A 26729-nucleotide genomic window follows, 5' to 3' on the forward strand; every position below is an offset into this window, starting at 1 on the left:
CAGAATAAATAAACTGATTGATTCACATCTGAAAAGGTTGACACCACAAAATGTGTTCTGTTCGGTTTGATTTAATTACCACTCTCTTTGATTGAGAAGTAATTCTCATTAAGATTTACGACCTGTTTTACCAAGGCCAGCTACAGAATACAGATAAGTAATTCACCTTTTAAACTGCCGTGTAAACTTGAAACAGTATACTGTCTATCCTACAGTATTTTAAGCCATAAGTGAAAGAACAGAAAGCATCATACTGTACTTATTTTCACTGAGAGAAATACACTATTGGTACTTGATTTCCAATATATTGACCTGACCATCTGTTTTTATCAATCAGATAGTTTTATTTATTTATTTATTTATTAATTACATTTTTGGTACAGTTTTTTTTTTTAAAGAAATGTAACCTTAAAAATGTATGTGTTTCGTTTTGCTTTTATTTAGGCGAACGCAAAACTACCGTCTCCTGTATGCAGATGATCAACAAGACGATGACCCTGGCCAATGAGAGCAGCTGTCAGATAGAGAATCGACCAGCCGCCCACGTCAGGAGGTGCAATACACACCCCTGCCAGTCACGGTGAGTCTCTTCATCTAGAATCATAGCCGGAAGTAATTGGACAGTAACGTCTAATTGAGTTTAAGTAAGGGATGAACAATAAGTGTTGATTCGGTCAAAATAATTCAACTGTGGATTATTTTCTTACTGATTTCAACACTTTGAGTTGTTTATGCCACTTAAATATGTCTTTCCAATTTGAGTCTTGTTTGTTTGTTTTTGTTTTTTTTAATGAGATTCACTTTATTGTTAATTTGGTAATTGGGTTTGGTTTTTGCTCCTTTGTTACGCCTAGTTCAATGAAATCTGTTACTTCTCACAAATCTCAGATAAACTCCAATGAAAATACCCATCGTCCACCAACACTAAAAATCCAAATTTAAATCTGGAGCCGCTTGACCTAACTAATTTTGAAACAATTGCTGGAATCCTATTGTATCCTCAGCTCAACACAGCAAGCTAACGTTTGTATAAGTATTTGTGAAACGTACATGCAATGTGTTATAGAAACTGAAAATTGATGTGTTTTTGAGTTGTTTATTTTTAAAAAACGTTTTTTAATAATAAAAACTGTGTTTATTTTTAAAAAACAATTTTGCCAAATAATAATACAAACTGATTCCCCCAACCCCCCAACCCCCACCCCCACCCCCACCCCCCCCCCCACCCCCCGAACTAAACAAAAAATAAAACCAGAAAAATTCAAGCCCTAATCATGATTAATCCATTTTACCTTGTGACCTTGAACAACTTGCAGTTTTTCATGGGTTATCCATTTAAAATGATTAATTGCGATAATGAATTATTTAATTCTGGAAATGAGTTTGTACCATAGTGTTTCTAACATTAACTGCAGCAATCCCTTTTCCAGTGAGATTGTGGATGCTTCACTCATGTGTTATTGCGGGCTGCTATTTTGTGTTGCGTCATTAAAACAAGTTTCAATTTAAAGATCAGTACTTTGCAAGGGTACTGTTTCAATAAACATTTCATCCAGCTGAACCATTTATTCATATTGGACTCTCTGCAGTGGTTTTTGATTAGAGCACTGTTTGATCAGCGATTGCAGTGCTTTGGGGCTATGTATAATGAAAACAAGAAAAGGATCTGGCTTGCTTTGTTTCTCTGGGTTTTTGCAAAGCGCATTCTCAAATGAGTTTGGCCCTTTCAGGAATTGAGTGTGAAGTGGCATCAGGCCCTGATTGAATGTTAATAACATTTCTGGCATTTCTTTTTTTGATCTGTGTTTCTGTAACTTTTATATGAAATAAATTTGCAAGTCCTCTAGGTTTGAAGCATTCCTTCCTCATGATGTTTTGATTTACTTGATAAAATTTTTTTAATATTCCCGTCTGGTACACTACATGTGTGAAGGGAGATGTCGTTTTAGCTATCGGTGTACATAACAGAAGTATAATAATGTTGTATTCCGAGCCCTGCTGCGGCTCAGCATGTTTGTGCATTTATGTCCAGTTGACTCCTCGTCTCAGGTGGTGTTCGGGAGTTCCCTGGAACTAGCACTGTCATGTGATGCATGGTTCATAGCAGTGTGGTATTTTGCTATTTTTCAATTCCTGTACTTTCTAGCAGCTTAGTGGCTTATTTGTTACAGGCATGCTGAGACTCTGTGGGATTACACCAATAGTGGTATCCTGTCTTTTACAGCTGGAGCTACAGGAATACAAGGCAAACTGGGGCCCCCATTGTGAGCTTATCTCACCTAGTAGGATGTATCTTGACTGTAAGCCAGCCTGCCATTTACGGTTCCGTTACTCATTTTCCACACCCCATGTGTGAATGAAGCTGAAATCCGAGTCACAAACCCTACCGAATTGGTGTGCAGTGGAATTGGGTATTTATTTTGGGTTTGGTGGTGATAGAGACTTGTTGCAGCCTGAGCTATAGTGGAAAATGATGCCCTGGCATGAATAACAATGAGTTATCAGGTGAGTTCTTTAGATAAGCGCATGTGCTGTGCAATCCATACTGTGAAAGGTAATGGCAATGCGCTCCTGATCATTGTCATCAATTCAGACGTCGAAAGGGAGAATCATTTTTCACATGTCTTCCCGTTAAAGATTTCTATTCCGTTAACACAAAATCCTGTATTGTCTGTAGAATTTGATTTACTGAAATGAAGTATGGATCCTTTATGACTTTTAATTTAGATCGCAGTTCATACATTTTGACTTGTAGCTCACCGATACATGTTTGTAGCACAGGCAATACAGTTTTACAAGGTCGTATTATATTTCATAAGCGCTTGCGTGAAGCTTTAACAAATTTCAAATCATTTTCCAGTCCATGGAGTTCGAGTTCAAACAGGTTCTAAAGGAGTTCAATTACATTCTGCAACAGGAAGTGTTCGCAGTCACATTTTATGGATCTTAAACTGCAGATTTATTTCCAGACTACCACAGATAGCCTTATTGAATCTAAGTAAATTTGATTAAAATAATGCTGTTTGTTGACTTGGTCATGCCGAATAGGTTGGCCTTATTGATATGCCTTACAGAAAACAAAAAACATACCTGGCAGCACCACGAAGCAGCCTATAGTAATGACTCGTGACAGCCATATAATGTGTCACAGATCCCAATATCTGCAGTTTCCAAGACACTGATCTAAACATGGCATATATGTGTGTGTTTACTGTTGCTCCTACAACTTTACGGTGGTCCCTTCAAGTTCCACAAACGGAACTGTGTAACCAAAATGATACAGATTTAGTTTTTTGGCTTAGTGTGAAGTTTAACAGTCATAGTCTGTGGGTTTTAAATGAGAAGATTTTTGTGAGAACATCCGACTTTGGAAGACATACAGCTGCACAAGTTGACAGCTGTTTTACTGTTGTGCTTGTTGGCTCTGTTTAAGTGGTTAAGCTGTAGCCTTGGTAGTTATGCAAACTTTTTTGTATGCATTTTGTCTGCAAATAACTTTTAAAGGTACAACATTGATATATTCACATAGGCCACTCTAACACAAATATAGCAGTGAAGAATAAGCATATACAGTACACCCGCGCTATAACGGCCTTCATTATGAGTTTGGACCCCAAATAAAAAAATTATCATGTAAACACACACTGTCAACATTCCGGTCTGTACACACAGGATGCCACCTCCGCAGTGAAGTCAGCGCTTTTGTTCAATAAAAAGGAAGCGCTGTGTAAGTATGCCTCTGAAACGAAAATCCTATTGCAACAAAGCTGGAAAAACGTTTGAAAAAAGGAGTAACCATGGCATATCTCTGTCATGATTATAGGTTGTCAAAGAGCACTCTGTTTTTCTGGCCTGTTCAGCAACCACGTGGCAAAGCAAAATTGATTTAAAGAAAAAACAACAACAAAAAAAGGATCTGATGAACTTTTCATGTCGGGTTGATTTGGAATAAAAGCTCAGTTTGGGATTCTTGCTTGTTTGATTAAGATTTGGTGCACTTTGAAACGATTCATGTCAGATTGATTTTGAATAAAAGTTCAGCTTCAATTCAGGATTTTTGCTTTTTGTCCTGCATTTTAATTCTTTAACGAATAGGATAAAGCAAAGGCAGAATACTGCATACATGAGACGAATAGGTACATGTAATTCTACTTGTATTCACAATCTTATTTCATTAACTTACTCCAACAGTTTATCGTACATTCTGATTGTCCTTTCACTATAACGAACCCCTCGATATAACGAACAAAAGGCTTGGACCCCACAGGTTAGTTATAGCGAGGGTGTAGTGTATACAGCTATTTCAGTGTCTCTCTCTATGATCTAACATGGCTGTCGTATTGTGGCCATGTGACTTTTTGTTTCCTGGCCGATTGATGAATGAACACTTTGGTTTCGCAGTCGGTACACATCTGTATTCTATGATTCTCTATCTTGGTAAAGTTTTCTTATGGAGATCTTCCAATAAAAACAAACCATTTAACCTTTTTTTTATTATTCATTATTGTTTTACAATCTCTCTTGTAGTATCCCGAACGAGCTTTCATTATTACTGCCATTCTTTTTCAATCTTGAGATTTTGTTTTTATGATTTTGAGAGAGCGGCAGATGTAACCACTCAAACAAGCTGTGCTAAACTTCTCTGCAGCTGAGGAACCCAGCGTGAACTCCCCTGATTGAGGCACACTAATCCACGCTGCCTCCCTATTTTTACAGCGTTCCTGCCAGTGTCAACAAACCGTTCAAGGTGCTTAACATGTTGTATCATTTTGTGCGCATTACCTTACACAAGGCAGTGTCTACTGGAGCTTCAGTTGAGAAATGTGAGATTTCAGTAAAAGAACGGCTGAAAGGGTGCCTTTCCCATTGCAGAGCTAGGGAGGCCAAGTTCCCATGTAGTGATACACAAGTATTTGCTGTGTGTTTCAATGGAGTGTTACTGAACTGAAAATGCATTTATTATTTGTTTGCGGGGGACGTATTTTATCCTTATAATACATGTAGCACATACTCAGTGAGCAGCAAATGGGTCTTACGTTTTTACTGGGTGTTCCTTTTATCGTTCATTGATGTTGCTAAAATTTTCTATTACCAAATAGGTTCTGGTATCATAAGCAAGGCAGGTACAATGAAAATAAGTGAAATGCCTCCTTAATATTCAACACCAGGGTTTTGATATATTTAATAGTGCTGTATGCTTCAGCACTCTGGTTGGGGTGGGAGTGTGGTGGTGGTGGTTGGGGGGGGGGGGGGTTTGGATAAGTCTCGCTAGTGTTGGCTTGATCTTCCCCATGTAAGCTGCTAATAGGATGTACAGGTGTGTGATAACCTACAAGCAGGGTTAAATTCATGTGAACAATGGAATGCATTTGTGTTAGTCTCAGAGAAAGAGTCCTCAGAGAAGGTAATAAGGCATGTTTTCATATTTATATTGATGCATTGGTCTGTATATAATCGGAGGTACTTTTGGAAATGCTCAGCATGTTCATGTTATTGCCTTTAGATTGTGTTTCATATCTGATCTCCAACCCTGACTGGTTTTGGTTTAAACACCAGGTACTGCAGTTACAGTGTGGGTTCAGATTTTAATATGGAGCAGCACTGTGAAGTATTTCCTATTGTATCAGAGGCTGTATTTAAACTTTCATATTGTGTTTCTTACTGCTGCTCTCCTATTAATTACTCAGAGGGATTGTGACCTTCCTCTTCACGATTCCCCATCCAATCTTCAGACCGGCAGTAAGATTCAATATGAGTTTACCCTCCTGCTGCCACCGCCATCAATCCCACACAGAGCACACCAGACACAAACAGGCTGTCAGGATTGCTAAGCACAGCCCTGCCTGACCGAACAACAAGCCAGGCCAGCTGTGTTCCCCTTAGCAAACAGGAAGGAAACTTCTAAAACACAGGGCAAAAGTGAATGTATCAATGCTTGCTGAAAACGAAGCCTTGGGAGCTAGATTCTAATCCCACAGCAATATTTAAGGACTTCTTGGGATTGTTTTAACCCAATTTCCCTTTGTAAAACAAACATACAAAATCCCCTTGTTTTATTCCTTTGGCCACACACCATGTAATATCATTCATATGCTGTGATAAATACATGTCAAACAATGCAACTGAAACTAAACAATTAGTATCCTAATTTTTCTTACAAATCCTTGATAGTGGCATTAAAATTCCTTGAATGGACACGGAGATTAGTTTATTTGATTTGAAGAAATACAGTATGCCTGAAAATGGAGGGGAGGGGAGCTTTTATGCAGCTAGAATCACCACCCTTTGAATCCAATTAGATTTAAATTGGGCTTTAAAGAACAACAGGTGCTGTGTTTGTATTGTAGTTGTGCATATAATATTTCTATGACAAAATCTGACCTACAAAGTCGAACTTGAATTTTGTGCACCTCCCCAACACTTCATATCTTTTGAGGCTCATCAAGCTTGTCGATGATCCCAACTTCCCCCTCCTTTGCAGGTGGGTGACGGCTGAATGGGGTCCCTGTTCCATCACCTGTGCGAAAGGCATCCAGCTTCGGGAAGTGACCTGCATTTATCAGCTCCAGAACGGCTCTTATGTCAACACCCGCGATATCTACTGCCTGGGTCCCAAGCCATCCACGGTGCAGGGCTGTGAAGGTCGCGATTGTCTTACAGTCTGGGAAGCTTCTGAATGGTCAAAGGTAGGGCTTCCTGATTTACAGATAGTCATGCACTTGAAAATGACTGTCACCTCAAAAGGGGCCTTGATGGACAAAGTATGCTCCCCTGTAAAAAAATAAAATAAAAATAAAAATAAAAAAATGAACACAACATAATTTTTATAGTAGACAATGAAGTACAATAACTGAAAACTGAGAAGTCTCATACTTATGTATGTGTATAGATAAAGAATTGTTATTATACACTATGCAATGTGAGCCAGAATGACTGACATAATGGTTATCATGACTTGAAGGTGCTATACCCTACCTACCTCATTCTTTTCAATTGATTTGGAGTGATGATTCACAGACTGGAGAATTTTAATGTGGAAATTTAATGTTCTTTTATCTGTTAAAAAGTTTTTCAGTAGAATACTAATGTGAGTCACAGGCTGCTTTTAAAGATGATATGGGAACATGGTGCAGAAGCAGGATGAGAAGGTCTTGATGTTGTACCAGTGCGGCTGCTGAAAGTAATTAGTTACAGCACACCGACTTCATGTTGCCCTCTTAGTGTTCTGCAGACTGTGGCAAAGGCACCCACCGGCGCACGGTGACTTGCACCAATTCTCAGGGGAAATGTGACCCAGCAACCCGGCCCAGAGAGGAGGAGGCGTGTGAAGATCACTCCAACTGTTACGAGTGGAAGACCGGAGACTGGTCCAAGGTAAAGCTGCACTTAGTCTTTGCAAGCTGAACATATGGGGAGAAATGATAGACAAAATCAAAGTGGAATAAACATGGCCATGAAATAGGCAAGCAGAGCAGTGGATAAAAAAATGATGGTAAATGTGCAGTGTAAACATGACAAACTGCAAATTTAGTGGGGATCAACTCGCAATAGATTGGAATATTTAAATGTCAAATCGCTGTGAACAGCTGCTCTTCCGTTTGCTTGATAGCGAATACATGTCAGCAACATGAATTACGGCATCATTAACAACACAGTTTTAGATCATTGGTTTTACCATATTTTATTTCTGCTGTACGCATTTCAATTGTGTCATCTTTATTTTGTAAGCCTCTATTGCAGCATGGACTGATGTTTTTAATACAGTATTGGATTTTTTAATAGACTGAGGGGTAGGTGTACTAAAGTGTTGTGCCAGACGCAAACCAGTTGCAAACAAGTCGGAAGTCTTGGGTGAAACAAACTAAACACGCGCGATGCTATTTGCTATTTTTTTAGGGAATGCTTTGCGGCAGAAGTTTCTGTTTGTGGTTCAAGCGTAGATGAATATGTAATTGTGGGCGCTCCTGCATAAATTAGCAAAAAGGCAGCGGAGATCATGCAAATGAGGGTTCTCAAATACTATAATGAGATGTACGAAAGCTGCAGTCAACTGCAACACTTACAATTGAACTTTAAAAGCATGTTTTAAAACAGTCACAATTGTTGCTGGCATTTCCCATTCGTGCTCCATGCATTTTCGAGGCGAACAGGCAAATACCTATTTTTTTTTTCCTAAAAGCAGGGTGTGCTTACAAGCCTTGAATTTCTGTGACCTTTTCTGGTTTCTCCAACATGTTGGGAGCAATAAACTGCACACATGTGCCACTAACCCCTTCAGCTCATTCTAAACATCTGTATAGGAATAGGAGACACACTTATTCTAAATGTGCAGGTGGTTTGCAATTGTGCACAATTTAGCAATGCACCCTAGACTAACCCTTAAATAAAAACAGACAGTATACATTTGGCTTATAGGCTACTAATGATGATACGAATTAGTGGTATAATGCAAAGTTTGTTGCTGGTCCTTTTGAAATTCATAACTTGTCAATGCGGCACCATGATCTATTTTGTGTTAATTGTCTAAGCTGCCAAGTTAACAATAATAATAATAATAATGAAATCATGCTTCAAAACCTTCAATCAAGCAATGATATCCTAAACTTTTATTATTTAGACTTGGGCAAAAATGAGGATATAGTGAGATCCTATGAGAGGATAGTGATGTCTAACCAGCCCATATACATCCCATTGGGGGTGCGAAAGGAACCGTTCTCAGTAATGAAGAACGTTGTACTCGGTCTCTTTGGTGGTTGTAATTGAGGGATTCCACTGTTCTGAACACATTCCTATCACTGCTGCTGTGTAACACGCATGTAATCTTCTTCTTGTGAGGAGCTGTTACCCAAAAGGACCATCATAAAGAGGCATTTCATAATACTCCAGTAGTGTTAGAATGATTCCCAGCACTTTTATAGAGCTTTTGTGGAAATCAAAAATCACTTTGAGGCTTTACTACTATTTTGGCAAGTCAAGTGTTGGCAGTTTCCATATCACTCCAAATATTCATATCATAACATAATATAAACCATTTTCTTTATCCAAATGTCTTTTAAAAATAGATTTAATGATTACATAAAACTGAAACTCAAGTAACTCAGGTTTTATTTTCCTCCATGATTTACTCTCCTCAAAAACAATACCGCTGTGGAAGCCAAGGTAATGTCATGCCAGGTACACACGCGATACACTGCCGTGCCAACTCCCTCACGATCCCTTCTCCTTCAAACACAGCCAGCTCTCCGGTCCACACATTCTGGTGGGGAGATTAAAGTAGAATTGTCTTTACAAAGACAGCCAAGGCGCAGAACTACTTTTGTCAACTGGTTGAAGTAGTTGTTTATCACTTTAACAAAATGTTGAATTCCTCTGTCTTTTGAATGCTTTAAATATTTCTGGACTTTTACAAAGTGTCATTTTTTATTACTGACTAAACTATTAATTCCCAGTTACTTTTTATATAATATTTTATAAATAAAATCATAAGCATCTGGTTTCACAGACCCCTATTACTCTAATGTTGGACCTTCTTAAGGTAACATAAGGTATTATTAGCCATTGTAACAAGAATGGCTTTAAACAATAGTGTGTATGTGTGTGTATATATAAAACACGATGTGGATATAATCATTTTTGCAGCACAGAAATAAAAAATTGCAGGGTTATTTCTCCCCTTGTGCCTCTCCAGAAGGTGGGATTGTCATGTTTCACTTTGATCTTTTCTTATTGCATCTGTTTTTACCATTGCACATGCAAGCGAACTCTGTCTCTGGAAATAGAAATGAACGACCCCAAAGGGTTCTCACAGCGAATTCATGGTTGACATTGAGAGTTAGCCCTTTGGGCCTCAAAAATACATTGAATAGACTAGGATTCAAGCTCAGACAAGAGTTTGTTTTTTGCCTTTGGCTAAGATTTAAACTTCTGAGGTCTTTTTGCTTTCATAGGGTAACAATGGCGCCATTATCCAGACAAAATCTTTTAACTCAAGCTATTAAAAGGTTATTTTTTACAAGCTATTTTGAATAATAAAGGTCCGATATTCTTGAAATGGCTGTGTCTCCAGTTTCCAAGCTTTATTTAAGACAGGAAAAAATTATTTGCAATCATGGCCAAGCTTCATAAGGTATAAATGAACTTCATGGGTACAGATTCAACATTTCGCCACCTGAGATAGCCAACAGTGAAGTATGTGACTTCTTGGTGCATAAAATTCATTCATAATACTCTCTACCCTCAAACCCTCTAATCAAGTCTGCAAATGTTTCAGCAAGTGTCTTCAATGGTGTAGTGTTATAACTGGGCTTCGTAAGCCACACAGTAGTAGTCTTAGGAGAAGCAAAATAACTGAATTCATTCCACTCTTTAGCACCACAGATCTTTACTAGAATGTGTTCCAAGTTGGAAAACCATCACAACCTGTTAGTAAACGACGCACCGGTGCTCAAAGATTGCTGATGCTGTGGTATGAATGGTTTTCTGTAAAAGTGCTCCAAGGATAATTTTATATGCGATTACTGTTCCTTGAATAAGTGCACGCTGGGGATACATCATTTTAACTAGTTAGATTAGTTGGTGAGAATTGCAGCATGTTGAACATTCTGTCTGCATGCTATAGCTAGCCAAAACATAGACTTCTCACTAACAATGAGTAATAAACTGGGCAAAAAAAACTGAATCGAAGTTCATAGCAGTGTACTTTTAAAGTGTTCTGCATAGTCATAAACTTGTTGTAAGATTTAAATTCTCCTTCCTAAAGCAATCTACACTGAAGTATGTATATATTTAAAATGATGACAAGGGAGCAGGTTATCAAAGTGCTTTACTCCAAATCAGCATTAGAATATTGTTTTTCAGATAGGAGTAATCCCAAATAAACTTGCCAAACCTGACTCAAACAACTCAAGATATTTAATCTAGGAGGCTGGTAGTAAGTCAAGTTTTTTCTTTTTCTTTTTTGCTCCAATAATTATATCCCATGTCAAAATGTGTTGATGACAATTTGGAGTAAGAAGTCTCAGAATCTGGTCCAGTATTTTGCACATGTGGAAATCCTGTTGCGCAATTAAAATAGTTTTAAATGTATCAGTGGCATCATTCGAATGTGTGTATTATGTATTTTAGATGCACATTCATTCAGTTAACCCTCAAAAGCTTAGGCTGTAGGAATTTAGGAAGCATTGAAAGTCTTAATAATTCTTGGCAATGTCAGAAAGGCAAATAATAGAATACAATTTTCCCTTCTTAGGCATTGGATTTAGATGGACTTCAATGTGTTAAAAGAATGGATAATGTATTTCTTCATAATTTCTGGCCTTTTTGCACAATACTTACTGTGTATATGTCTTCTCTTGATGTAGAAATAGCTTTCATCTGTTGATCAGACATTTTTAGAGCTGCTTATAAACTCAAAAAAACAAGTGTGGAATCTCTAGTGCTTATCTTTGCTTTTCATAAACAATTCAATTCAATGCTAAATCATTCTGTTTACATTTTTCAAGACTGAATGAAACATTACTCTTTTTTTAAAATTGCTTTAACTTTAAAATGTCATGCCTGGCTGTCAGTTGCTGGTTTCTGTGATGGACAGCGTTCTTCAGCCCTGTTCTAGAAATCCCTTGCTCATTGCAAAGGAAGACATCTTATTCAGATTTTATAAAAAGGCTTTTAGGCACAACATGCTTTGCTATTACTACACTAATGCAATGGTGCTGTTATTAAGTTAATATAAACATAGTTTCCATTAGAAATAATAATAATAATAATAATAATAATAATAATAATAATAATAATAATAATAATAATAAGGCATCCAAGCTTCTTATGTCTTCCCAAAACTTTAAACTGCTGCTGCTTTGAGGCTGTGTGCCTGATCAGGTTCTGACTTGGCAGGTAAAAAGCTGGATACATTGGCTGAAACAATTTTGCTGCTGCGTCCGTGCAATTGGCGCCATGACGCATTTTTCGATAAAACCTTTCGAAATCATCTTCTTGAGAACTAGTGAAACAATTGATCTGAAACTTGGCATACTTCCTCAGCATCCAATCAAGTTTGTGAAGCAGAAGTTGCTGTGATAAATTTTAATATCAAAATGTCTGCCACAAATCTTATCGAAACCCGTCCCTAACAAACTGCTGCTGTTTAAAAACCGTTTGTCCAACAAATTCAAAATTTGGTAGTTATCGTCCCAGTAATAATGGAATACAAATATGTGAAAATAGTGATGTTTTATAAAACAAGATGGCCGCCACTTATGTGTTTAGATTTGAAGTTTAAACCTGCATCAGTTGACAAGCGATTTACTTGACTAATTCGAAACTTCACAAGCATCTTCCCTGATACTGTGTCAATACAACTGACTTTTAAAAAATTGTGTTGACCGGAAACAAAAATAGCTGTTTGATGCATTTTTTTTAGAAACCTTTCAAAATCTTCTTCTTGGGAACTGGTGAAGCGATTGATCTGACACTAGGCGTATATCATCAGCATCCAAACCCGCATCAAGTTTGCGAAGCAGAAGTTTCTGCGATAAATTTTAATGTCAAAATGTCTGCCACAAATCTTATCGAAACGCGCCCTTAACAGCAAACTGTTACTATTTGAACACCATTTGACCAACAAACTCCAAGCATGGTAGTTATTGTCCCAGTAACAATGGAATAAAAATGTCAAAATGGTTATGGTTTATAAAACAAGATGGCCGCCAAGTGTATGTTTACGTCTGAAATTTAAAACTGCCTCAGTTGACAAACTGTTTACTTGACTAACTTGAAACTTCACAAGCATCATCCTTGACACTGTAGCAATACAACTGACTTTTAAGAAACTCACATTAAAACGATGGCTGCCTGACGGATTTTTGAAAAAAAAAACTTTCAAAATCTTCTGTGGAACAGTTGAAGTTACTGATTTTAAACTTGGCACATTGAGAACTAAATACGCTTAGACGGGTACCGATACTGGGGCTTGGGAGTCGTAAAACTGTCTGGTAGTTCTAGTTATTATTATTATTATTATTATTATTATTATTATTATTATCAATTAGTAATTTAGCATATGCTTTTATCCAAAGCAACTTAGAGTCTAGCGCTACGCATAACAACTGCTGCTGTACAGTCATTTGCAATAGGACCTTGGTTTTAATCTCATCTGTAGGATGGAGCACAAGGAGGTTAAGTGACTTGCTCAGGGTCACACACAGTGAGTCAGGGGCTGGGCTGGAGTTAACATACTTTTAAGTTATTTTCATTGCTGTTCTTTTTTATGAAAGAAAGTGGGTTGTTGATAGTTACAGGGTTCCACCTTTTTAAAAATCTCAGTTTGACCTCTGGATCTCAGCCACGTACATTATTCATGAGGCCCGATCAGGCTGATATGACAACAGGGTCACGTTTTTGATCTGTTTTGTTTTACTGCACAAACTAAAACTTACACTTCACAGATCAAAAATGAAATTCCCAGCTTTTCTTTTTTTTAATTTATTGATTTGCATTAGATATTGATATGCATCAATATTATCTTTAGAAATCTGTGTTTATTTGTTTAATAGCATAACAAAGTTTAATAACTTTTTTTTTTTTTTTTTTAATTCATTTGGGGGGGTCCAATGCAATATAACACTGAAGCAAGATTACTACCTGGTTTAATGCACCCCACAATTTTGAATGATGCTTGTTTTTAAATGTATTCAAAAATTGAGATGTGCATACATATCCACTTCAATACATATGCAGTTAAAGTTTATTCATATTCTGCTGTTTTGACGGATTGTCACCCTTGCGCACCCGTGAATCTCTATTATTCTGTGTCAAACACATGAATCTTATCTGTATCCTACATTTTTACTTCATGTCAGTTTGTCTGGATAACAGATTGCAGAATAATAAAATCGATTATTATAGAATATATATAATTTACAAGAACGCTCATTTGTAAAAAAAAAAATAGACTGCATATGCACATGAACATACCAAAGATTACCTGTCCATGTCAGTATGGACATATTTCATTAATATAACTGACAGTCCAGTTGTGTTTTATGTACTGTATTATTAAATATGAATAATCAATTCTCATGAAACTTCATGAAACTCTCAAGATATTATAATAATGCACGGCAGTTCCGCCCCATATAAAATGCTGCAAATAATAATAACCAAATAACTTCTGTGTCTCAGGAAAGTCAAATGTCAATTTGAAAATAACCTAATAAAAGAGAAGAGACAGCATATTTTATTATTGAGAGTAAATATGTGATAACACTGCCAGTGACTCCACAAGGGCCTGTTATCACAAAGCAGAGATTCCGCTGTATTCGATACATTTGATCACTCGTGTGCTGCCCCAGTGATGCAGGTGACTACCCACAAACCCATGTGGAATGGGCACATGTATGGGGGTTAGGTGAAGCTTCCTACAACTACTGGAGGCCAGGGTTCAAATCTGACTTGGGTCACAGGTGTATGTTAACAATAATAATTGTAACGTTTAGCATTATAATACATTATTACTGGCCGAGACCATTGAATAACGCTAATGAGCTCTTGACAAATGGTCACAATATTGATAAAAGGTTAAGAAAACTCCAACCGATTCAGAAACACACATGATTACTGTGCCCAGCCTTCACTGGTGGAATTTCTGAAAAAAGCAGCATTCTTTTACATTTGTAAAAAAAAAAGATTGTGTACAGCACAGTCCAACACTGCCGTCTCTTGCAACAAAATGACTCGATATACAGTGTGTGCTGCAAAACATCACATGGAGCCATTGGTTTTTCCCAGAGTGCTGGAGATTACCTTGTTTTGAGATGAAAACAGAAGAATAGGCTGTAGGAATGGTGTTGTAATTGAATCCTGTGTGCAAACTGAACCCTCTCATTTTTCATCGTGATACATGCTTTCACAAGGAGACAAGGTGGTTAAAGTGACGAGGACAATGGCCCGCTTATAGGAAAGAACAGCACTCAATCTGACTTTTTTATTACCTTTAGGGGGGAAATCGAGAGACTTAAACCTGAGCTTTTAGCTAGTTTGGGGATTTTAAAGAAAATTACGGGGAAATGTCAAGGCTTTGTGTGTACACTGACTGTGAAGACATAATTACACAAAGTGCTGACTTTAATTATAGTGGATTTCAAAGCAATGGCTTAAAAAAATAGCTTAATCGTTTGGAATTTTTTTTGAATAGTGTTATTGCTTTCTTGGTAATGCAGTTATGCCCTGTAGGGCACCAGTGTTGAGGATATGGATTTTACCTGTTTGAAATCACTGTGACCTGGGATTTGAGGTGGTTTATTAAACTTTGGATTATTTATTTATTTTTTTCGTCGTTGTTGTGGGTTACCTACAATTCGGAGCCCCCGGGGTCTTTCTGTAATATAATAAAAATGCTGACAACGACAATGAAGCAAAGACAAAGATGGATATCAATAAATATATTTAGTGGATAAATGTTCCGCTTCTCGAAGCTTAAAATGTGTTTTTTCTCAAATGTGCCCTGCTTGCACAAACTGCATTGTTTCACTTTGACTTTTTCAGCAATATGTACTATTCTCCTGTAAGTGTTTAATTCTAAACATGAGCATGGCTGAACTGAATGAAACAGACATTTTCATTGTGAATTTCAGTGCTCCTCTACTTGCGGAAAGGGCCTTCAGTCCAGGGTGGTCCAGTGCATGCACAAAGTGACTGGTCGCCATGGCAACGAGTGCCCCTCTGTGACAAAGCCACCAGCTTACAGGCAGTGCCACCAGGCAGCTTGCAACGAGAAAGTGAATGTGAACACGATTACATCACCAAGGCTCGGTAAGCAAGCCACATGCCATTGATCTTATTGAAAATTGAAACTACTACAAGTAGTTGTAATCGCATTGCTTTTAAGCAGTTACAAGCATTGCTTTTTATAGGATGTGCTTCTAATGACTTGTAAAGACTTGAAGGCCCTCTGACCAGAATTGTTTAAATGTTTTAAAAATCTACTGTTGCAAATGCACCCTTGAAGATGAACTTGCATTTGCTTGTTATTTAGTATACTGTATTACATAATTGAATCTGTCCAATCAACAGCAGATATGTCATGCATTACAACCTAATTGCAGACTGTAGAATGAACCATACTGGATAACATTACATATTGGAATGCGTGTTTTTCTAACTCTTTCTTCCCCTCTCAAGTTGCTCTCACGTACAAATGCACGGGGGACCAGTGGACAGTCTACTGCCGAGTAATACGAGAGAAGAACCTGTGCCAGGATATGAGGTGGTACCAGCGCTGCTGTGAAACCTGTAGAGACTTTTATGAAAACAAGATGCACCAGAAGAGTTAATCACACTTTTTTTCTTCTTCTTGTGCCTCTTATATATTTTAAGTGTTATGAAGCATAGGGGACATGTGGGTAGGGGGGGGGGGAGAAAACACCAAAAGAAAAAACCACAACATGAACTGGGATGCCAAGCATTAATAAGTGGGTGGATTGCAAAGCTTACCTTATTATCACTTGAAAAGCTTATGCTGTAACACCAAAGTACAGTAGTAACTTGCATCTCAAGGAGCTGGTCGTCTGGAGTGTTATGATTTTGTGAAGGCTTTCAGCACGCGCTGTCTACTGCAAGCCACTGGCAGGCCAGTTATCAAAGATTGGGGGGGGGGGTTATTTGCTTTCCTTATTTAATTCTGTAGCTTCAAGCTTTTTAATAGATGCAAAGATAAAGCTAAACAAAGGTTTTCCCACAAATAGTAATTCATGATAAACCCAGTAATATGGATTAGTGGGGTTAGCAGGATTAAAATGTAGCATGCCTTCCTTGGGAGTCTTATGAAAATGACATGTACATCTCAATGCTTTAAACGCTTATTGTGTATGAAACGAATTCAGCAGAAAAGCACAACATATCCTTCAGCGTGGCCAGGTATGGTTCTCCGATGAGCTGACTAATCAGCAAGGCAGGGAACACTTCCAGTCCGGCGAGAGGATTTTCAGTTCCAAATCCACTTGGTCTTTTATGGTACGTTTGTGGTTCAGAGACTTCTAATGAATGCTGTGTACTGTAATAATATCCATGCCTAGAGATTCTCTTAACCACAGCCACTCTCACTGTTAAAGCGTGCAGTGCTTGATGACAGCTTTCATTTACGGTCATCATAATATTTACAGTCCGTGCAGTAATGAAGTGTTCAGTCTCTCCTGTCCCGTTAATCCTTTGAACCGTGGTTACTCTGTGGCACATACCAAAAAAAAAAAAAAAGCATTATGTACTGTACATGGTGGTGCTGGCATATGTTTAAAGCATGATGTATTGCACACAGCGGTGCTAGCATATGTTTTTTCTCAAGTACTTTCTTACAATAATACCATTCAATAATACCATTCTTCAGGTTCAGAATAAGAGTTTCTGGATTATGGCTTTCAAGCCAATGTTGGCCATTCACCAAACCTGAAGTGAAATGATTCTCACTACTCAATGTGTTTGGAATAGTTTTAGGAGATTTTTCACTACTGCAGAAGAGTATATGATTTATTTGTGTTGTTTGTTAGTAGCTGAAATTATTTCATTTCCAAATGATTGTGGTGCTGTTTGCTTCATTGTACTGGTGTTATTCCCTATATGCATAACTACATACTCCTGTACTGTAACTGTAGTACTGTAAGATATTAGCCTCACAGGTTCTGGTACAAAGACTGCCAACATGTTCTTAAGGGTGCTATTTTTGGTTAAAAAAAAAAACCCATCATGTCAATTGTTTTTACAGAGTAAAATGTAAAGATGTTAAAGTTAGTAATTTACTTATAGGTATGTACTGTTAGTACAGTATAATAGTCATTTTGTTATGGCCAAAAACTAAATGGAGAACGCTTGTGAATAGATCTTTCATGGACATGAAAGATTTATTCACTCCAGGGGGAATGTAGGTTGATAATGTACTTTATTATTATTATTATTATTATTATTATTTATTTGTCCAAATCTTTTCTTGAGATGATGAAATGTATCAAATATAATACTTGAAGATATCTTAGTAATGTTTCTTATATATATATATAGATATATATATATAAGAGATGATAAAGGATGTTTGCAAACCCATTGCTAACTTGTTAAACTACCTGAACTTAAGTAAGATGCCTCCATTTTACTATAAACCTGTTACAACACCACTTTTCTTTTCAGAACTGTGTTGCGAGTACAATAAAATGGAGAATACTGGTCTTCTGTTTTGACATTTTTTTTTTATTGTGGTTTTACAAGTTTGAAAATAGTCACAAGCATGTTTGACACACTGACTGCTGCTTCCAGGTATTTTCATTTTTGACGTGGTGGTGGTATTTATTAAAGCAGACCTGTCTGGTATGTTATTCATTTGCCAGATACTTGAGAGAAGATAAAAGCAGACATTGCAAAGCAGCTTGTGCTGGAATTACGGCACACCTAGAAACTGTGAGCTGACTTCTAGTTCTCTATGTTAAGACAAAACATTAGCTATAAAATACACGTTTTTGAACGTTAAAACCTTTCATGCACGGTAACCTCATAGGGAGATGGATACAACAATATGGAAGCTGCAAATGCATGATAGCCTTCCATTTTTTTCCGCCTATAAAGCAATGACTTTTTTTTTTACACATTCTAAGAAAAATATATTTGTGTTCAAACCTACATTTTTTCAACTATTTTTAAATATTGAATGCATGAAAGGGTTCATGTTTCCCATGGTCATACTGCACATATCCCATTTCATAAAACAACATTCACCTTTATCAGATCTGAATAAGTACCACAACACATCTTATTATTCAGTGAAATACCACAAAACACATTACTGCAACATTTGCACCCACATTGCTTATTTTGTGATTCATAGGCTTGAGACTATCATATGCAATTGTGGCAGTGCGATTGCCCTGCACACTGGTAAATTAGTGTTGGTGTGATTTATGTGGGAATGGGTTTATTGTGTATTGTTTTGGAGTTGATTAGTTTGATTGTATTATTGTTTACAGACGGGCGCTCGATTGAGACTTGCTGCCTGCTATGCTTGGTTGAGGGAAGGGCAGCAAGTGATTGGCTGTGCTGGTCCTCAATCAGCACGTGGGCGGGTCTCGACCGAGTGTCCGTCAGTTTAAAAACATCTGCGGGAGATTGCTCGGGGCTGCTGCAAGGCCTGCCGTTTTCACGGCACCTTTTGAGTTATAGTTTGGGGTATTGTGTTTTATTTTGCACTTTTTGTACAGTTTGCTGTATTTGTCCTCTGTGCGTTACCATCGCTGGTAACGTCACATGACCGCCTTTATTTTACTTTCATTTTCTCCTGGCTGATTCCCGGTTCTGAATCAAAGCTTCCGCACTCTTGGTGCGTCTAAGTGGGCAGACCTGAGGAAACAGCAGAGCGTTATTTTATAGGACCAACAATCACCCAAGACCCGCCTCTCAGCCATTCAGAGAGGGGGAAAGTCCACACACCCACTTTCCCACCTCCCCGTGTCACTGCCATGACTCACAGGCGGTTGTTGGGCGACTGCCGCCCTCTTCCTGCAGCCCGTGAACACGCCAGCAGAGTCAGTACAGATCTCTCCCTGTTACATATCCTTCCCCTCAGAATGACACCACCGGTTCATTCGAAAATCTTACACCCCCATGCCTTCCCGACAGAAAAAGTCTGCGTTTTGATGCAGCTTTCCTGCTTGGTGGACTACCCTGAAGGCATAGGGCTGCAAGGCCAAGTACCACCGTGTGATTCTGGCGTTGCTATCTTTCATCCGGTGAAGCCATGCTAAGGGGGCATGATCTGTAACCAACGTGAAGTGTTGCCCCAGGAGGTAGTACCGGAGTGACTCGACTGCCCATTTTACCGCGAGACACTCCTTCTCGATGGTGCTATAATTTGTCTTGCGGGGAAGGAGCTTCCTGCTGATATAGGGCAGACCGCAGGTAACCCTGGGAGCCCAGCCAGCCTCAACTAACCACCAGACAGCTAACTGGCTCCAATGTTATCACCACAGTATCATCAATATAATTTATAACCATTATTATCTCGATAATTTATCATTACCATCACTATTATTTCCCATCACCATCATTTATACAATAATCTACTAACAATCTACTAACATGCAACCATTAACACACCAACAATTATTAACCCCCAGGGCTTCTATAAGGGGGCGCCCATTCAACCCCGCTTACCCCCTAAACCCAGTGTCCCTTCACGGGGCTCCTCTCCAGAGGATTGACCCGCCTCCTTCTGAGACGATCCCCCACAAATGACAGGTCCTCCTTCGCTGACGCTCGGCAGGCAGTTCCTCCTGCTGTCGTCCGGGCAGGCAGTCTCTCCTCCTCCCTCGCCAGCTTCCAGGACCGGAACTCCTCCTTCTGCAGCTCTCGGGAACGGACCCTCCTCGGCCTCTCTGGCGTTCGGGCAGGATGTCTCGGCTCCTTCGCAGTGCCTTTAAGGACAGCGGTTCCATCCCTCTCCTTCAGCAGCCCCTCGGGGTTACCTGCGGTCTGCCCTTGTCCCCCCCAAAAAAATTTCAGGGGTTTGCTCCTCCTGTCTCTCTGTAGCCATCTAGCCTTGCTTCGGCAGGATGCAGCGGAATCCACTTCCGACACCATATGTGACAGGGTCTTCCTTGAGTCACACGTGTGGGTCGCCGCTGTTCAAGCATACAGAGAGACTGAAGTGGGTGTTGAAACGCCGGCACAGGAGCGCAGGATTTATTAACAAAAACAGAAAATGAAAGTAAAATAAAGGCGGTCATGTGACATTACCAGCGACGGTAACGCACAGAGGACAAATACAGCAAACTGTACAAAAAGTGCAAAATAAAACACAATACCCCAAACTATAACTCAAAAGGTGCCGTGAAAACGGCAGGCCTTGCAGCAGCCCCGAGCAATCTCCCGCAGATGTTTTTAAACTGACGGACACTCGGTCGAGAACCGCCCACGTGCTGATTGAGGACCAGCACAGCCTCACTTGCTTTCAAATCAAATCAAATCCTTCCCTCAACCAAGCATAGCAGGCAGCAAGTCTCAATCGAGCGCCCGTCTGTAAACAATAATACAACCAAACTAATCAACTCCAAAACAATACACAATAAACCCATTCCCACATAAATCACACCAACACTAATTTACCACTGTGCAGGGCAATCGCACTGCCACAGCAATACTTGCCCTAGCATATTATTTAAGCTTTGATTACATGCAATTTTATACATTAATGTAATCGTAATGTCTTTTTAGTGACTGCATACACAATGGAGAGGGAAGACATCACAAGAGAGGAACTCTCAGATTGGTTATTTCTGCATTAAGGATGAAGACCCATCATGCTTACAGTTTATCTTCCTTGAAAAGCAATACCTCTATTTTAAAAGTGAACCAGTCGAACACTGGCATACTCACCTAGAGCTTCACAGCATCCTGGAAAGCAAATGAAATATCTTTGCAATAAGCAGTAAAACTACATCGCCAGTGCCTTGGAGAATGATTGCTAGGATCAAAAGAAGCCCTGCAGAGATATCGCTGTTCACATTTTCAAACAACTGCTGCAGGGATATGCAGACTTATTTTGTATTTCACTGCAATCTAGCTTTGGCACATTGGAGTCGCATACAAAATGACAGGCAGGATCACACAACTGGAGTACTTTCCCTGTATAGTTAGATCAAAGATACTCAGATTTACAGCAGAAACTGTGTGGAGAAAGAAACTATCCATTAGAACTAAGTGCTGTTTAAGGACGGAGAGATTCATCTGACGTTAATTTCACTTGACCTTTTAAAGGAAAGCATTTGTTCATTGTACCAAAGCCAGCAGTATTGACAGTGCCAGGATTTACTATTTCCTTATTGATAAGCAAATGGATTCACTTCCATTCTGATAAATGTAGTAAAATGGTTATTGACCTACATGCCCTGTCACTCAAACTCATTGTGATTGAGTGCTGAAAGTCTCAAGACTTTTCCCTGGGAACAGTTACACTGTGTCAGTGCATTAGCCAGTCAAGATAATTCCACTTTGCATACCAGATAAAGCACCTGGTGGTTTCTGATAGAAAATAAAAATAAAGATTCTGATGTAGAAACCCAAAAGCAAACAAAATAGGAAGAGGAAATAATATTGAATAAATAACAAAAAAGTTGTGTTACCTCAAGCCTTCTCTTTACAACCTTGTTTTGGTGATGCAGTATGGTGGCTAAAATCAACCGAACATGGGTCATTCTATTCTATTCTTATGTTCTTATCATTTTTTTACTCATCCGTTGGCACCACCTGGTGGTCAAATATTATAAATCACATTCTATTTTGCCTTCAAAGAAACAGATGTTCCATCTTGCATGTTAAGAACAGTTATTACACAGCTCAGGTGCAGGGGAGTATAAACACAGTTTAAACTGGGACTCTGACTGTACGAGTTTGAAATACTGACAGAGAGAATGTGCTCTTCCCCACTCCGAAGTGCTCCGGTGGAGGAACCTTGTGAAAATCCAGTCCAGTTTTTAAAAAGCACATTGATAAACAGTATATCTACACATTGACAGGTTTTATGTGTGAATGGTGACATTATTCCTGGTGCTGCTGTAGTCAGCAAGCCCCATCCTTGATTACCTTGTCTTCCACAGTGTGCAATTGGGAAAAAAGAAAATTGACAGAGCAATAAAACAAAAGCTGCATGAAACATCACCCAAGATAAGAAATCTTAGACTTTTCAAAACCTGGTTCACTAAAATATAAGATAGCAGAGGATATTAATCTGTTGTCAGAACTAAGCTGTATACATATATATATATATATATATATATATATATATATATATATATATATATATATATATATATATATATATATAAAAGAGCCAAAAAAATGGGGGGACATAACTATTCAAAATATAGTAATAATATGGATTTTTTTTTATTTTTTACTGCTTCCACTTTGTAGGACTGACTATCTTCCTACTTATTTAATGTTATACCCATTTGCTTTTCAACTGAACAATTACTTTGTATATTTAATTAACTTTCACATGTTAAAATCTCAGGGGCACGCATTACAAAAACAGCAACACTGTTATTTGCTCTGTACAGTGTCCTTGACACAGAGTAATGTTGCAAGACGTTTGAAAACAGCATGCTAATTACAATATTATTGGAAACAGGTTAAGCTTCTATACATAGCTGTGGCTAGAGGATGCTTTGGCTAAACCATTACACATAATAAACCAATCAATCAATCTTTGTTTATTTTATATAGCGCCTTTCATAAATAAATACTTCATCATAAACACATCTAGAATCTGCTATCCACAGAGTAATTATCCTGCTGTATATACTGTACCATTGACTCTCACTCTAACATCAATGGTATTAAGCAAAAATCCAGTCAACATTCCTACCTGATAATCTTTCAAGGGCAGGAATACAAATAGCAATGTTTCAGTAACAATAACAATCTCTTTTTATGACTTAACAAATGTAATTTTGGGACGCTATGGCTCCTAACGTGTATTAAAAGCACACAAATTAGTGAAGACGTTTTTCCACCTGCCAGTATTTAAGTTTCCTTAGATAGCTTATAATGGATAACGACCTTTACATAATAGTAAACTTTCCAAAATAAACATAGCCCAGTTTGGAATAAGATTAATCTTTTGAACATACTTAGAGAGCTGGCACTCTTCTCATGACATCATTCTCCACCGGGTCTTCCAAAAGTTTGGCTTTCAGCGTTGGCCATGGCACCTGACAGAAGCTATTACAGTCTGAAATGAGTCACTGCTTGATTTTCAAGCTCAATCTTTATGGAATTTGTAAAAATGATGGTGATAGAGATCTCCTTATTGTTTTTAAAAAGCATACAGCTGTTAATTAGATCTCAACTCCAGTGAGACGCTAGCTGCTCCAGCCAGCGGCATTTCATTTCAGCTTAGTTTAACAAATGAGGTAATCCTAAGGTTAAGTTTTTGGACTGTAGGCCTGTTGTTAAAAAAAAAAAAAAAAAAAAAAAAAAAAAAATCTAGAAGCATTTTTAATTGAAAGATTATACTGCTGTGCTACAGTGCAAATATTATTACTGCACATTGTTAAACGCTTTGTGATGGTGGTCCACTATGAAAGGCTCTATTAAATTAAAAAAAAAAATAAGATTGATTGAATGATAGATGTGTAGCGGATCCTGAGTAGCCAGAGTGATGTAATTGCCAGCATACTCCACTTTTGATTGTTCGGTGAGCAGTACATTGTTGTCAGTCTTTTTATAAACATTTTTCATTATACTTAATTAATTTTAATGTACAATGTACATTGGTTTCCAAGAATATATTTTTATTATTATTATTTTTGGCAATTGTATTGATATATATCATATATATTATAATATATATATATGGTAAATAGTGTACATTGAGGATTTTGGCTCCGCTGTATGGCGAGCCTGTGTGTATTATATATATATATATATATATATATATCTATATATATATATATATATATATATATATATATATATATATATATAATATATATATATATTAGTGTTTTAAATGGGTTTAAAACCTGGATGGACAAGTAATTGAAGGTGGTGTTCTTGGTGAGGCTGCAACTGTTTATACATTACAACCTATGACTAATAATAAAATCATTGCAAATCCAAGGATAAACCCCAGGTGAATCAAGTTGAAGTCTTGGCATACCCTACTATTTTTGAAGCCTAACAGGTGTGTAGTACAGTAAATATTGCAGGCAAACCCTGCTCGCTGCCTTGCCAGAGCTTTACAAGCAACAGATTCAAAAAAGCGGGCCGTTTGTAGATATTAGTAGTAGGCTGTCTTAAATAATTCTGAAATATTGTCAATATAAAATAAATATATAAGATCATCACATAAGTTAAGTGCAGAAGCTTGCATTTATAGTTATACTTTTAGATCACAGCCTGATTTAATGCTACAGTGTTCATTAACCTGAGATAATGACGTAAACATTTGGAGCAATTCAACTTTTATGGAACCATATGACAGACAACAAGATTGAAGAAGCACTCTGGATCATAAAAGATATTAGGGACTGCAGAATACATTCTCACTGGGATACACCCCTTGACTAATGACATCCTTCCAATTCATTACAAAGGTATGAATAGTCCTTAGTGTGCATTGTATTGAAAGAAGGAAAAAGAAATAACACACGCAGTATTGGATGGCTGGACTTCCGCTGAGAAATAAGATTGCATCCCTCAAAACGGAGCCTGAATCTGACCTTTTCGTTTTAGTCCTTTTTAAAAAGTAATAAATAAAGCAAGCAGGAGAAAACACGGTATTGATGTTACAACACAGGGGAAGAGTGGGAGCTGGCTTGAAAAGGGTCAAATAAGCCAGCTCAGCTTGATAGGATCCTCGTAAAGGGTAAATATACAGTATAGTATACATTAGCCCTGGTGGTGATTTCTTAAGAGATCTACAATAGATTTGTCCTAAATACTTTGTTGAAATAAGGAGCTGCTCTTGTGTGCATAATTTTATCTTGCAAAGTTCCCATTTCAGACTCTTGCATCCAATTAAACTGAACACAATTTACAGTACTACATTCATAAAGAATAAAACAAAGACCATTTTCCACTGCTGAGGCCAGTCATGCAGCTTGAAAAGCACTAAATGACGTCGACGAATAGGCTTTCTCATTCAGTACTGGTTTGCAGCCACACTGTCTTCAGTAGTGAATGTGATTCGCTTGCGAGCTCACTTTTTGGGACTTCCTTTCCCCCCAACTGACAGGGGAACTTTACAGCAGTCTGTTTAATCAGCGAGTGCGGCGAGTGCTGGACAAAGACAGCCATCGGCAAAATTACTGCCTTCCCGCTTCTCTTTTAAATCCCAAGCTAGATAGCAAGTCTGAACCAATTTCAGTCTGTGTCAAATTTTGCGCTGTAATACTCGGCCCCTTGAAAATACTAAAAGCCGGGTATTCCAGATTTTACAGCTGTGGTACAAAAAGTCAACATGCCGGGTTTCCATCTGGGAATAGGGGTATTCTGTGTGCTGCTGTGTTTTCAAAACAGACATTTCACAGCGAGGGGAGAGAGAAGGGCTGCGCCTCCTACTGTAGGTGACCATTGCGAGGGCAATCGCATGTCTCCAGGATGTTAAGTGAGGAAATCGCTATTAGATTAGAAACAGAAGTTGAAGAGTTGTATTGCAGGAAAGGCAACGGTGACAGGTGGTTTTTAGAACGGTTACTGGAGCTGAGTGAACTATAAAAGCTGTGGGCTCAATCTGGAACTGTCTTCATTCAACACTGGATCAGGCTAAGCTCACCTCTGAGTCTGCTTTCTCCATGTGTCGCCCATATTAATCCACTGGAACACAAGTGGATTTGCAGCTGAAGACTGGGGGTCACTGGGGTGTAGGGTTTGGGATTCAATAGGGCAGAGTGGAAATTGAACTAAGATTACATGTTATACGACTAGAAGAAAGCACAGTCAGAGTAAGGTATTGCTATGGAAAGCATTATATGCACACATTTACTGGCTCAGCAGACTTACTTGGTTCCTCTAATACAGTGCTGCAGAACAAAACACATGTTATCAACCCAACAGTACCATGCCTAACAAATGAGTGTGCAAATTTCCACTTAGCATCTCAAGAGAAATCTGTGAAGGGGGTGTCCTTTCATGATAGCTGCCCAGGATGTAGGCTGTATATGAGAAATTAGTTCAAACACCAGATGGAGGACCTT

General features: G+C 38.3%; 1 protein-coding gene across 2 annotated transcripts in view; it reads left to right on the forward strand.

Annotated features, from left to right (window-relative positions):
- The window catches only part of LOC121299253 (A disintegrin and metalloproteinase with thrombospondin motifs 17-like), an 84159-nt gene extending 65957 nt beyond the window's left edge, over positions 1-18202 (forward strand). For both annotated transcript variants that reach the window (XM_041226916.1, XM_041226917.1), the window contains 5 exons: positions 445-580; positions 6482-6686; positions 7222-7374; positions 15630-15807; positions 16177-18202. In XM_041226916.1, the coding sequence (XP_041082850.1) occupies positions 445-580; positions 6482-6686; positions 7222-7374; positions 15630-15807; positions 16177-16328 (824 nt within the window). In that variant the 3' untranslated portion in view covers positions 16329-18202. The remainder of the gene's footprint in view (positions 1-444; positions 581-6481; positions 6687-7221; positions 7375-15629; positions 15808-16176) is intronic.
- Positions 18203-26729: the final 8527 nt, after the last annotated feature.

This window comes from Polyodon spathula, chromosome 24 (genome assembly GCF_017654505.1).
Source record: "Polyodon spathula isolate WHYD16114869_AA chromosome 24, ASM1765450v1, whole genome shotgun sequence".
Taxonomy (NCBI): domain Eukaryota; kingdom Metazoa; phylum Chordata; class Actinopteri; order Acipenseriformes; family Polyodontidae; genus Polyodon; species Polyodon spathula.